General features: G+C 42.7%; 1 protein-coding gene across 1 annotated transcript in view; it reads right to left on the reverse strand.

The window, feature by feature from the left end:
* Positions 1 to 14,659, reverse strand: part of GANAB (glucosidase II alpha subunit) — an 84,523-nt gene that overhangs the window by 40,559 nt on the left and 29,305 nt on the right. Inside the window, 5 exon segments of the mRNA XM_077455857.1 lie at positions 553 to 640; positions 1,495 to 1,560; positions 4,018 to 4,197; positions 4,339 to 4,466; positions 13,733 to 13,841. Of these exon segments, the coding sequence (XP_077311983.1) occupies positions 553 to 640; positions 1,495 to 1,560; positions 4,018 to 4,197; positions 4,339 to 4,466; positions 13,733 to 13,841 (571 nt within the window).

Raw genomic sequence — 14,659 nt, forward strand, 5'->3', positions numbered from 1 at the left:
TTAAAAACACCAAGAAGCTTACCAATGAAAAAAAAAGTGACCATCTTGTTGGCCATAGCAGTCAGTTCTTGTTTGGTTTTTACTAAGGCTGGCCATACACTGTGCAAATTTTTTCTCTGCAACCACAGGCTGCAGGAAAGAAATCCGCACAAATTCACCCATCAACATAGACCGTGTTGACAGGGACATCAATTGTCTTCTCCAAGGAGAAGGCAATAATTATTGCTAGTGGCTATAGCAGCCGCGAGCAATAATTGCAAGAGAATCCGGCAGGTTGGTTGTACCCAAGTTGATTGGCCGATCAACTTGATGCAGGCAGTCTACACATTAAGTTCCTGCTGAACCAGCCAAGATTTGAACAGTGTAATGGCTAGCCTAAGTTATACTATAAGTGCAACATCTGTTCTGGTTGATCAGGGGATCTTTTCACATATCCCCAGCAAAAAGGGCTGGACGGCACGTGTGTGAAAGGCTTTATTGCAAGATAAATATGAAAAAAATATTTTCACCTCCAATCCTTTTATATTATTATTCACATCCCAACAATCTCACCTTCTTGTTTTCTTCCTCTTTCACAACTTCCTCCTCTCCAGGAATTTCGCTATCGCTTTCTGAGGCAGCATCAGTCTTTTCTGAGTCACTACAAGCCGAACAGAGACGAGGGGTGAGGAGTGACGCTTCCAGGGAGGATGGGATAGATGGGAGCAGAGGCAAGGGAGAAAGAGGAGGGAAAGGATTAGAAGATGATAGGGGGTATAAGATGTAAGGGGGTACAAGATCTAAAACTACTCAATAGCTGTGGCGATAGTTACATTATACCTAGCTACTGTCGCTACATAGTATAGAATCAAAAGATTTGTATAAAAGTTGCACGCACACACACACACACACACACACACACACACACACACAGTGGCTGTTGGAAGGTCACCATCTACTTTTAAAGATAGGCCCAATTTCCTTTTTGGATTAACACCATTCCAATTAAAGGAACAGAATAGCTAGAGATGTTAGACTTGGCTGAACATTCAAACCCTTGATGTATGTGTGCAGCTTTTAGAATTTGGAATCAGGTATACCTGTGATTTCTGTCCCCAATTGGTCAGGTCAATTTGACTTTTCCAAACAAGCCAATTAAAGCCTCATAAAATGAAAGTGTCTGAAAGAACTCCCCCTGCTCATAAAAACTCATAAAGTCCCTTCTCTTTTCTCCTAAAGAAGAAAAAAAAAAAAAAAAAAAAAAAAAAAAAAGGAAGAAAAGGAGAAGCTTTGTGGTTGGTATGGGGCAACACAGAAAGCCCTTTCAGATGTTCTTTTATGAAGCTCTTAATTTCATCAGTGTTTTGAAATTTTTATTACCCAAGTCCCCATCTGGCTAGAATATGTCAGTTCGAAAGATTAAGAAATTTTAGCCAAGTATGTAGTTACTATGCTATTATTGACGTGTTTTAATCTACGTAGGTGGGAAGTGTCAGTGTATGTAAATGGGATTACCTAGAGAAAAGATTCTTCACCTTATGCCACATGTTACCGACGGCGCTACTAACTTTGGCCGAGAGACTGGGAGGTGATGGGGCAGGAATAGAAGAGGGTAGAAAGGGATGGGGCATAGAGCAAAAGCAAAAAAGAAAGAAAAACACATTTCAGTTTCAATCCCTGGGAAAAAGCCCATCCCTCACCCCTTCAATCATCTTCACATGTTTGAATTTTCTAGCTACACTTAAGAGACCAAGTTCACCCCCCCTCCCCCCTAAATTCCCGCACCAATATAGCAATAATGTACTTATTTAAAAAGAATAAAAAACAGGTTTCCATTTAATCTACACACGATTACCTTCATGGTCTTCATAGCGGTTGAAAAACACTGCTCGATTACTTCTGTCTTACTTCCTGAACAAACTTTAGGTCATTACACAGGAAGTAGTTGACCAGTTGAGGGTAGATGATGCAGGGCATGTGCTAACGCCTTCCTGTGTCATGGCCTATAGTCTGTCCAGGAAGTAATTATATAACAACAATACTGCGCAATGGTCAGCTAAAGAGAAATAAGGATAAACTAAAGGCTGCTAACACGCTAAAATTGGGATCTTTTTAGCTGGGAAAAATGTCAAAAATAAAGTGCAAGCGCCCAACTTATATATATATATATATATATATATATATATATATATATATATATATAAAACTCTTAAAATAATACAAACGTGTGTACACACATGTGTGGCAAATGAGTGTAGAGTGACCCCAAAAGAAATGGGGACAATACTGGTATGTATATTAAGAAAATTGATAAGATAAAAAAAGTGACAACCTATAAATATGTGCATAAAATCAGTTGAAAACTATATAAATACTTATCCCAGTGAAGAGAGAAACAAAAAACAATCAGCATAAACACATAGAGGTATAACTAATAAAAGTGATAAAGTCCATAATAAAACATGCAGGATATAAAGTCCATAAAGGAACGTGCAGAATGTCAGTCCCAATGTGTTACGGTATCAACTGAAATCCTGTGTTGTTGTGACCAAAAAAAGGTTTTCCACCCTGTGACACTCCCACCACCTTACGGAGTGCAGGCTTACCGAATAAATATGACCCTAACAGACATACGCCTCAGGGGTCAACCAGAGCTTGTAATCTCGGCTAAAATGGTCCCAAATTAGGTGTTCCAATCGTGCCACATACGGTTCACACAGGCGACTGGGTATGATCACTGTTTTTCATATACATGGACAACTCCGACAATAGCTCAGGCATGGAAGATGAAGAAACAAAGCCAACATGGCATAATAACGTTTTTAAAAAAAAGACCTTTAATAAAAAATAGTTCAAACTCACATTTCCAAAATGATCAACAAAGCATATCAGAGGAAATAGGCAGTAGCGGAGTCCTCCCAGTAGGACTCCGCTACTGCCTATTTCCTCTGATATGCTTTGTTGATCATTTTGGAAATGTGAGTTTGAACTATTTTTTTTATTAAAGGTCTTTTTTTAAAAACGTTATTATGCCATGTTGGCTTTGTTTCTTCATCTTCCATGCCTGAGCTATTGTCGGAGTTGTCCATGTATATGAAAAACAGTGATCATACCCAGTCGCCTGTGTGAACCGTATGTGGCACGATTGGAACACCTAATTTGGGACCATTTTAGCCGAGATTACAAGCTCTGGTTGACCCCTGAGGCGTATGTCTGCTTGGGTCATATTTATTCGGTAAGCCTGCACTCCGTAAGGTGGTGGGAGTGTCACAGGGTGGGAGTGTCACAGGGTGGAAAACCTTTTTTTGGTCACAACAACACAGGATTTCAGTTGATACCGTAACACATTGGGACTGACATTCTGCACGTTCCTTTATGGACTTTATATCCTGCATGTTTTATTATGGACTTTATCACTTTTATTAGTTATACCTCTATGTGTTTATGCTGATTGTTTTTTGTTTCTCTCTTCACTGGGATAAGTATTTATATAGTTTTCAACTGATTTTATGCACATATTTATAGGTTGTCACTTTTTATCTTATCAATTTTCTTAATATACATACCAGTATTGTCCCCATTTCTTTTGGGGTCACTCTACACTCATTTGCCACACATGTGTGTACACACGTTTGTATTATTTTAAGAGTTTTATATATATATATATATATATATATATATATATATATATATATATATATATATATATATATATATATATATATATATATATATATATATATAAGTTGGGCGCTTACACTTTATTTTTGTCCAGGAAGTAAGGCAGAAGTAATCAAACTGTTTTTAAACCCCTATGAAGTCAGTGAGGTAAGCGTGTGTAGAATAAGTGCAAAGTGATTTTATTTTTTCAAAATAAGTACATTAATGCCATATTGGTACATAGGGGAGCTGGAATTTAGGAAATAAAGAATAAAAGTGAACTTAGCCTTTAAGGAATGCAACCCGCTTAACTATTGCCAAGCCCAACACCCCCCCGATGAACACTCCAAAAATCACATAACATTAAGTGTTACTTACGTGTCCTTTCTTGCCCGTAGGTGCTCAAAATAAAGAAGTCCTCGAGAATTTACACTCAGTACTAAGTCTTGGCCTGAGAGGATATCCAGACGAAAAGGTGATCCTGTCACCAGGAGCTTGTTAACTCCACCTCCCAAGGACAACTCTAGAGTGTTGTCATCTTGCCCAGTCACCTGTAGGCTGTGACAAAAGCAATATAAATCACAATGGAAATCTCACAGGTATACTGTATAGTGCTATAGCAATATGCAACTCAAATGTACTGGTAAATTCTGTTAGTAGCATGAGAGGGAAACAGAGGCCATAAAGCCATCTACTTACTTTTCAGGAGTGGGTGTCCCAACCAACACATCTGGAACCTCATATCTCGGTTTTAGAGGCTTAAGCTCATTAATCTTAATGCGCGTCATATTTCCGTGTAATCCAAAGACTTCCAACAGAAGAGAGACCTGGGACAGAGGAACTTGATCAAAATTCTAATGACCAGTGAATTCTCCCACACCCTTCCAATGAGTCAAAATGCAAGTTTCCAGCAGGTTTCAAACAAAATCTAGATGCAAGAGGTTTTTAAATTTCAGTAAGAACAGGGCTCAAATAGTGACCAAAAAGCTATTAAAATGTAGGGAGTGCACTGTTAGGATGCTAAAGTTGGTGTGTTATTTCAAGGAAGTGCTTGGACATAGTTTGCACTGATTGTACTCTTGTTTGGCCCTGCGTGGCCTATATGTTTTGGCGGTATTGTACTATGTGACCGCCTATGTCTTGCTTTTTATTTCCAAAAAAATCTTTTCAATAAATTTATTTTTTTTATTCACAAAGAGTATAAAAATCCCCTCGTGCCAACGAACTCAATATTACAGCTGAAGCTCGTTTGGCTGTACTTTTCCTGTGGATCAAAGGAGGGCAGTTTGTTCTGCACTTCTGTGACCCGGTTTCAGCAGACAGAGGGCAGTCAACGGAGCACTGAGAACTGAGCGATTAGAGACGTTTGAGCACTCAGTTCCCAGTCTTAGAGCCAGTGGGGGACAGATGCAGCATCAGACTGATGCAGCATCCACCCAGGCAAGTATGATTCTTTAAAAAAAAAATAGTCCCAAACTTCTTACAAAAGGAAAGGGGGTGCTAAAAAGGACCTACTGTACAGTGTTGAAGACCAGATTGTTATGCATCACCCTTTAAAGGGGAAAGGTAGAGTATGGACCTATAGTAACCAACTTATTAAATTGGGAAAGACGCAAAGTGGTGGCGTTGGCCAATATACAGCGCCTTACCCAAGGATTCACCCCCTTGGCTTTTTACCTATTTTGTTACATTACAGCTACAGTTACATTACAGCCTTTTGCTCAATGTTTTTTTTTTTTTTTAATCTGAATTATATGTGATGGATCAGAACACAATAGTCCAAGTGTTCGGACCTTACAGAGCACAGAGTGGGCGTGGACACAGCTCACATCTCCACAGGCGCTGGATTACCTCGGGAAGCTGCTGGTAATGTACCGTTCGGTAAAACATAAGCCAAAGAACCGGCATCCCCAGAAATACTCCCCACCCTCAGGCAGAGGAAAAGGCAAGATGGCGCCTGAGCCTCCGGAACCAGACTATCCTACTCCGCTCTCTGAGGATCCAGCGTCTCCCGCAGACAGTCTACAGCAATTCCTCACGGACCTGGTGAGCTCTTCCTATAGACTCAGATAACATGCTGGCCAAGTTCCGCAGCATAGTGGAGGGATGAGATCAACAGCCTCCCACAAACTCTCCTCCGACCTGGTGCGGGGCCTTAAAGAAATAGGCCACCGCACTAATCAATTAGAGCAATGTATGGCTTTAGCCACTACGGTGCTGGAGGGACATAGGGAGGAGGTAGACAAAATGTCAGCTGGGCTTGAGGCCCTAAAAGATATGTTGGAAGACACAGAAAATAGGGCCCGCAGGGACAACCTACACGGTAATCCTGAAGTTATCTCCGAACTGCAGGGCAGCGCTACTGCCTTCTTAACTGGCCCCCAAGATTCCAGTGGACAGCCTAGAATACAATCGCATTCACAGATCCTTGGCCCCCCCAAGCCCTCAGATGGCCCCCCAAGGAATGTCGTCATTAAATTTCACTATTACCGTACCAAAGAAACTTCTACAGGTTGCAAGAGAACAGCAAGACCTCTATTTTCAAGATAACTCTCCCAACTGTTTGACGATCTTTCACCGGTCACAATCGCCAGAAGGCAGGGCCTCAAACCCCATCTCCAAATTCTACAAACTCAGGGGATCAAATACAGATGTGGGTTCCCCTTTCAGCTATCTTTTTTCCCCACTTAGGCCATCAATTCCACACCATTTCCCTGTCTGATTTGAGACGCCATTTCTACAAGTTGAAGCTGGAACTACCCTCATCTTCAAACGGATGCATCGTCCTCTTCCAGACCGGGACTCTCTCGGCCTCCTCAACATCCCTCCCAAGCAACCAAATGCTCTCAACCTGGATCCCAGGCGCTGCGGAATCTACAGGCTCAACATTTCCACAAGTCCAACAACAGCTGAAGGTACTTTATTTACATCCTTGTGATTGTGATTAGTCTTTTTTGCTGCCTGACCCCATGCCACAACCAATAAACCTGGTTTATCTGCTAGTTTAACACCCGGAATAAGAGGGTGTGTTTTGGAACATGTCCCCTGCCTTATTAGCACCCTGCTCTGACATTTGCTCCAGAAGATGAATTGTCCACGCTGCCATAGGCTGCCCCACATGTGGTAATGCATTCCTCGCAGGGGTATTCTCCAACGATTTACCAACTTGGTTGTGGTTCCTGTTTCCACCACATAGTTCTCTACTTTTGTTTGGTGGAACTAGGGGAAGGGTGGGGTTAGGCCTGCCCCCTTCGGCGGTGATAGGCCTTTCGCCATCTTCAGAGGCCCGGGGGTCCTGGGTAATTATGCCTTCACATGTTTTATATGTTTTTAGTTACACGGTTTTAGCTGGTTCTTGATTGTGTTATCAGGAATTTCTTCGATTCTGTGCCAACAACATTTCAGTTGACTGTATTACTCCGCAACAGGCTGGTGGTTCAGACGGACCACTGCTCCCCCCATGAGTCAGCACTTGGCTAAGACAGCTGTCTTGGCCAATGTCCCACCTTTTTGTGGGCCTTACGGTCCACAAAAAGATGCATTTAAGCTCTTAAGGCTTACTCTATTCCAAGTTCTCAATACATTTATGTTGGATGTCTTGCTCGCTTTCCCTCCCTCTTGTCGCTTCTACTCCCCACCCTCCCTCTCAGTCGACGGGGTGTGTGGCTGGAACACATCAGGAGCACACCTCAGACCCCATAACCTCCACTGGTTGTCCCTGTATGTTCAGGGCATGAATTCCCCCAGAAGCGGGTCAAGGTTTTTAAATACCTAAAAAAAACAAAAATAGACATTGCCTGTCTGCAAGAATCCCATTTCTCTTCCTGTCCCAAATATTTTGCGGCAGATTACCCCCATGTTTATCTGGCTAATGGTCCTACTAAACAAAGGGGTGTCCTGATTGCCATACTCATATCGGTCCCATTTATTTGTAACAAATAGCAGACCCAAAATGGTAGATACTCAATTCTGCAAGGTACCATTCAAGACAATGAGGTGACCATTATGACTTACTATGCCCCAAATAAGAATCCGGGGCCTTTTCAGACCCACATCTGCTCCCTGTTGAGATTCTACTAGAGAGACAACCTTCTATTGACGGGTGACTAATGCGACATTAAACCTTTCCCTCGACAACTACCCCTGATCATTCCTCTACCCAAGGCCTTGACACCTTCTTGACAAATTTATCTTTGCCTTCCCTATCTGAAACCCACACGTCCCTGATGGACTGAGATATACAAGTCTCGGAAGTCCTTCAGTGCATTAAGGAGTTGAAGGTGGGCAAAAAGACCTGGGCCAGATGGCTTCACTGCACTTTATTATCGGAAACCAGCAAAAGTCATTGCTCCTTATCAAATATGTACAACTCAGTTAAAGAAGGGCATCACTTGACACCAAACCTGCTGACTGCCAACATAGTCATGATCCCTAAACCAGACAGGGACCATTCATCTTGAACAAACTTCAGGATCAAGATCCTGGCCAACCACCTCCTTTCTTCCATGCCTGAAAAAGGACCAGGTGGGCTTTGTCCCAAGGAGAAAGGCAGGTGACGCCATTAGACGTCTCCTTCAAATACAACATAACGTCCACTGTAGGTCCCTAGAAACAATGTTCTTGTTGTTTGACATCAATAAAGCCTTTGACACCTTGTCATGGCCCTACCAGAAACAGGTGCTTAGTCACTATGGATTTGGCACCTCCTTCATGAGCTGGGTTCCAGCTATTTACGAATCTCCCCAGGCCAAACTGAAATACTATGGGTTTGAGTCGCCTACCCTCTCCATTAAAAACCGGGTACTCACCAAGGTTGCTCGCTTTCCCCACTCCTATTTATCCTGGCACTGGAACCCTTGACGGAGACCAGCCGATCCCATCCGGAAATATCAGGGGTGAAAATAGCGGGTACTTCACACAAGTTGTCAATGTTGTCTTGTTATCTTGTTGTCAATGTGATCTTGTTGATCATCACTAAACCCAGAATCACCCTCCCTAACCTGTTCTCTCAAGTACCTTCGCCGCGTTTTCAGGCCTATCGGTCAACCCCGCTAACTCCAAAGCAATGTTGATTAATCTATCGCCCTCTGAGCTGGAAACCCTGCAATCGGCATTCTCCTTCCAATGGTTAAATTCGTTACCCTACCACAGGATCTGGCTCAACCCAAGCTACTCGGGCCTATATCAAGCCAACTTTCCCCTCACTGTTTGGCAAGTTGGCAATTATGCTCTCCTCCTGGTCCACCCTCCTGCTGTCCTGGTTCGAAAGGATTGCAACTATCGGTATGACCCATATCCCAAAGCTGCTTTATTTCAGGGTTTTGCCAAACCAGGTCCCTTCTCACATCCTGCATATACACCAATGCAAAATCATGCAGATTTTCTGAGGTTCTGCGAGCCCCAGGATAAAAAGGCAGGTTCTGTATGCCCACAGGATCAATGGTGGCTTCTAGGTTCCTAATTTACCGGCTTACTATGCAGCAGCGGCTATCGCCCCATTATCCCATCTCCACGAGAAGCATCAAATGCCATTGTGGGCCACCATTGATCTGATGGATTCTCACCCAATACCATCAGCCTCCCTCCCTTGGCTCCCTCGAGTTCATCACCCACGTACTATAGGTCCAGGTCTGGCCCACCCACTTCGGTTGTGGGACACGGTCAAATACTTGGAGGCCCGATCTGCACCCATCTCCCCCTACTCCACCTTCAGTGCGCTTTATTCCCACCAGCTATAGTCCGCTGCAGTTTAATTGGTGGACCGAGAGCAGATTTGTGGATGTCCACTCCACGTTTACCCCCACTAAGATAATTTAATTTGCTGCCCCATTTTCCTCTGACATCTCCCCTTAGGGAGCATTACAGATATATGCAACTCCAACACTTCCTCCAATCTCTTATATAATTCGACCAACCCCTTACACTTTGACCCCCTTCAAAAGCTTTTGTAGGCCACGACACCAGTCTTCGGGTTTGATCTCTTTAATATATGCAGCCATAATAGGCTCCAAAAAAAATAAAAAATAAAAAACACCCTTGAGACCATACCATCTCGAGTGGGAGACAGAATTGGGGAAACGATTAGACACAGAGGACTGGCAGATTATGACTTTTGCACTGTCCAAGTGCTCCAAGAACGTCCTCTTCTTGGAAAACGCTTATAAAATGGTATTGCACCCCGACCAGATTAGCAAGATTCATTCCAACATATTCTCCCTTATGTTTCCGTGGGTGCTCTCAGGAGGCCATGATGGCTCACATCTGGTTGAAGTGTCCCAGGGTATGCAGATTGTGGGTCAGAGTCTATGCACTCCTTCGTAACCTCTTCAAACACTAATATAAAGAGGGGCCCTTTTGAGGCCATCCTGGGGAAACCAAATGACAGAATTACTACAACCAGAATGCCAACTGGCGTTGCATATTTTTACTGCGACTAAATTGACCATAGCAAAAGCCTGGAAAACTCAGTTTTGAAGCCGTTAAAAACCACGTAAATGACATAATGGTTAACGAGAAACTGTCAGCCGTGTTGTCTGACATACATGACAAACTCCTCCGGACCTAGCAACCTTGGGTGGCATATACCCACCCTTCCCGATTCAACCCAGCACTACTCTGTCTCTAGTATGTCTACATTACCCCCGCCCCGTGGACTCTTCCACCGCTCCCTTGTCTCTCACTCCTTACTTTTTTCTTCTGCTTCTTCCCCTCTTTTTCTATCCTACACACCTATTCCATTCTTCTGGTCCTCCTCCTTTCTTGCTACCCTTTCTTTTCTATGTCTCTCTGGCCCACAGGCTAGGTCCTGCTGGGATTGGACACATGGTGAGAAAACGTTTTACGGGTATATACTGCCTTTAGAGTACGCTCAAAAATTTATTTTATTTTCTCTTCATTGGTTCTTTTTAAATGCTGTGTTTTACATTATCTCGCGTCACTTGCGCCATATTAGAGGCTGCAAAATAAGTTAGTTATACACAAGTGGAATTGAGTGTGTTAAACAACCATCAGGATTTGCGGTCCTCATAAGATCACCCCTGAATTTTCAGGAGGTTGTGCAAACCCTTGCGTCTCGGACTAATATTTTTGACACCTGATGTTTATGTGAATATGTATACAGGATGTGTCCAATGCTGTTTCTTTTGTTTTTTTTTTTGTTTTTTTCTGTACTATTCTGTTGATCTCTATGTTCAATAAACCCCTTTGTACAAGATAAATATACACATAAAACTATTTTTTCAGAAATAAAAGAAACAAAAAACTGATAATTGGCATGTGTGTATGTATTCAACCACTTTGTTATGAAGCCTATAAAAAGCTCTGGTGCAACCAATTACCTTCAGAAGTCACATAATTAGTGAAATGATGTCTACCTGTGTGCAATCTAAGCGTCACATGATCTGTCATTACATACACACACACCTTTTTGAAAGGCCCCAGAGGCTGCAACACCTAAGCAAGAGGCATCACTAACTAACACTGCCATGAAGACCAAGGAACTCTCCAAACAAATAAGGGACAATGTTGTTGAGAAGTACAAGTCAGGGTTAGGTTATAAAAAAAAAAAAATATCCAAATCTTTGATGATCCCTAGGAGCACCATCAAATGTATCATAACCAAATGGAAAGAACATGGCACAGCAGCAAACCGGCCAAGAGACAGCCGCACACCAAAACTCAGACCGGGCAAGGAAGGCATTAATCAGAGAGGCAGCACAGAGACCTAAGGTAACCCTGGAGGACTTGCAGCATTTCACAGCAGAGACTGGATTATCTGTACATAGAGCAACATAAAGCCGTACGCTTTATAGGAGTTGGTCTTTATGGCAGAGTGGCCAGAAGAAAGCCATTACTTTCAGCAAAAGAGAAAAACAAAAACAAAAAAAACTACGTTTTGAGTTTACGAAAAGGCATGTGGGAGATTCTCAAAATGTATGGAGGAAGGTGCTCTGGCCTGAGGAAATGGAAACTGAACTTTTTGGCCAAAGAAAATGCTATGTCTGGCACAAACAAATCACATCACCAAAAGAACATCATCCCCACAGTGAAACATGGTGGAGGCAGCTGTGGGGATGTTTTTCAGTAGTCGGGACTGGGAAACTGGTCAGATTTTAGGGAAAGCTGGATGGTGCTAAATACAGGGATATCCTGGAGCAAAACCTGTACCACTCTGTGTTTGATTTGAGGCTAGGACGGAGGCTCACCTTCCAACAGGACAATGACCCCAAACACACTGCTAAAGCAACACTGGAGTGTTGTAAATTGGCCTAGTCAAAGCCCAGACCTCAATCCAAAAGAAAATGTGGTCAGACTTAAAGATTGCTGTTCACAAGCACAAATCATCCAATTTGAGGGAGCTGGAGCAGTTTTGCAAGGAGGAACGGGCAAAAATCCCAGTGGCAAGCTCATGGAGACTTATCCAAAGAGACTTGGAGCTGCGATAGCAGCAAAAGGTGGCTCTACAAAGTATTGACTGTAGGGGGGGGGGGGGGGGAGTTGAATAGTTATGCACATTGACCTGTTCTGTTATTTTTGTCCTATTTGTTGTTTACTTCATAAAAAACAAAAAAAAACAAACACATCTTCAAAAGATGTGGGCATGTCCTGTAAATTAAATGATGCAAATCTTCAAACAATCCATGTTAAATTGCAGGTTGTGAGGCACCAAGGCACTGCATTCCACGCAAGATCCATGTGGAACAGTAGATCACATAACATAACATACATTCTTATACTATCCACTGTCTCCTAATGCTGTGTGTGCTCATGTTTGTGTTTTTATAAAAGAAAAAGAAAAAAAGCCATCTATACCTGATTTCAGAGAGCCGCTCATGTGGCCGGCCTCCTCTCCTCCCGACTGTCCTCAGTGGGGGTTTCTTGGCCCCTCCCGCTGCAGCTGTCAGATGGGGAGAAGGGAGCGCCGCTCTGAAATCAGGTAGACAGCATGCTTTTTTTGTAAATCACACACACACACACACACACACACGGGCACACCGGATTAGGAGACACAGAGGATTGTATGAAGGACAGAGTGGATTAACAACCATTTAAATATTTTCTGCAAAGGAGGCACAGAAAGTGCCTCCTAAATGAGCAGCCATTTGAGATTGTAAATTTTGGCTTGAGCTACCAAACTGCACAAACAGGTCTTTTTCAAAAATAAGACAAGGGATGCCTGAAAGACACACTTACTAAAAAGGCAAATAGACTGTGCAAGTGCATTTGCACTCATTTTCAAAGCTAAGTGAAGAGTACCCAATCAGCTGCAAGGAAAACAGAATTTTTGCTTTCACATGATTGGATAATGGAAATTAGCCTATTTTCCTTTATTAATTCAATCCCATTTAGCCTTGGTCATAGCAAAGAAAATCCTGTGCGGTCTTTAATACAAATCTTCTGAAAATTTAATTTAGAAACCTTGTTGCAATGTACAGCAGCCAAACAATTATCATTTACTAATGAAAATACATCTTGTGCAACTAACCGGCAATCATCTACACCGGGGTCTCCAAACTTTCTAAACAAAGGGCCAGTTTATGGTCCTTCAGACTTTAGGGGGGACAGACTATGGTCAGTCAGAATAGAAAAAACTTTCCAGGCATTAGTTGAAGTGAACAGTGCCCCATCTTTGATACTAGGGGGGAGAACTGGTACCAGTGGCATGAATTATGTCCCATTTTTGGTGTTAGAAGGCAAAATAATGTCTTACGTCAGTGGGATGAATAGTGCCCCAAGGGCTAGATAATGGCAGGCAAAGAGCCGCATCTGGCCCCCGGGCCGCAGTTTGGAGACCCCCAATCTACACAATAGCACATATAGAGGCAGGGCCCGCATTAGAAGGCAGTAACAGCACGCTGCTTGTTAATGTAAAAACAGATAAAATAGGTAGATAGGGAAAATAGAAAGATGACTCAGTGTGCTGCTACTGTTTCCACTGTCCAATTAACAAGACAAAGATTGTATTTAAATCAATCAGTGTGGGAGAGGCGTTCCAGGACCGGACTTTGTTGTCAGGCACAGGTTTGTGGTTCTCATATGTATTTCAACTGTTTATTCAGATAACAGCTGTTATCCATTACAAACATCCACCTACCTTGGTCTTGTCATTGATGAGCTGAATCTCGAGCTTGTCAGCAGTCAGTTTTGCACTTCCAAGCAAAGCCCGATACTGAGAGGATCCTGTCTCAAGCTTGCGCTGACGTCTTAAAACAAACAAATCAAATGGTTATGCATCTGTGCCATCTAAACCAGCTACAAATAGAAGAAAGCCACATAGCCATGACTGCTTGACCTTTTCATTATACAAGCCATGGACAGCAATTTTCATTACAGCTCTATCATTCCCTCATTTCAAACTTTGAAATGGAAGTTGCTGCGTGCCGAGTTTTGACATCAATAAATGTAAAGCCTGCAATTTAAAAGGTAAAGTTCACCTTTGGAATAGATTATACCCATATTTAAAAAAAAAAAAAAAAAAAAGGTGTAACAGCTCATGCCCTGCTTACCCCCTCACCCCTTCCTCTGACAGGATCCTACACTCGCACCAGTGTTCACATTTTGAAAAATCGTGACATCTATGCAAGACACTGCCTGCACAGCCACATCATTCATTCACTGTCATCTGTAAATGAGGAAACTACAGTCCTGACTGCCACCATGGCAGATGGCTTGTAGTTCTCATTTTCAACAAACTGAAGGTGTTGATGAGCACCCTTGTAGTTCAGACAATTGCTCCAGCTTTCCAAAAGAGCCTGCACAGAGGTACGGGCATGAAAGCTGGAGTAGGTGTCTGCAATAGCCAGACATTGCAACCATGATCACAGGCCCCTGCAAAATAAATGCACTTTATTTTTCCCCCTGAAAAATGTGCATTTACTATTTTTTTCAAGAAGGTGAACATAGCCTTTAAATCTTTAAACCGTGCTTGCAACAGCCAACAACCCATGCAGAGCAACTGCATCACTGAGGAGCCTCACTACCTGAGGAATACACCTTCTCATAACTAAAGATGAGTAGATAC

The sequence above is a fragment of the Lithobates pipiens genome, unplaced genomic scaffold (assembly GCF_037356315.1).
Source record: "Lithobates pipiens isolate NorthernLeopardFrog02 unplaced genomic scaffold, aLitPip1_a1.2 Scaffold_10, whole genome shotgun sequence".
In the NCBI taxonomy this organism is placed as follows: Eukaryota; Metazoa; Chordata; class Amphibia; order Anura; family Ranidae; genus Lithobates; species Lithobates pipiens.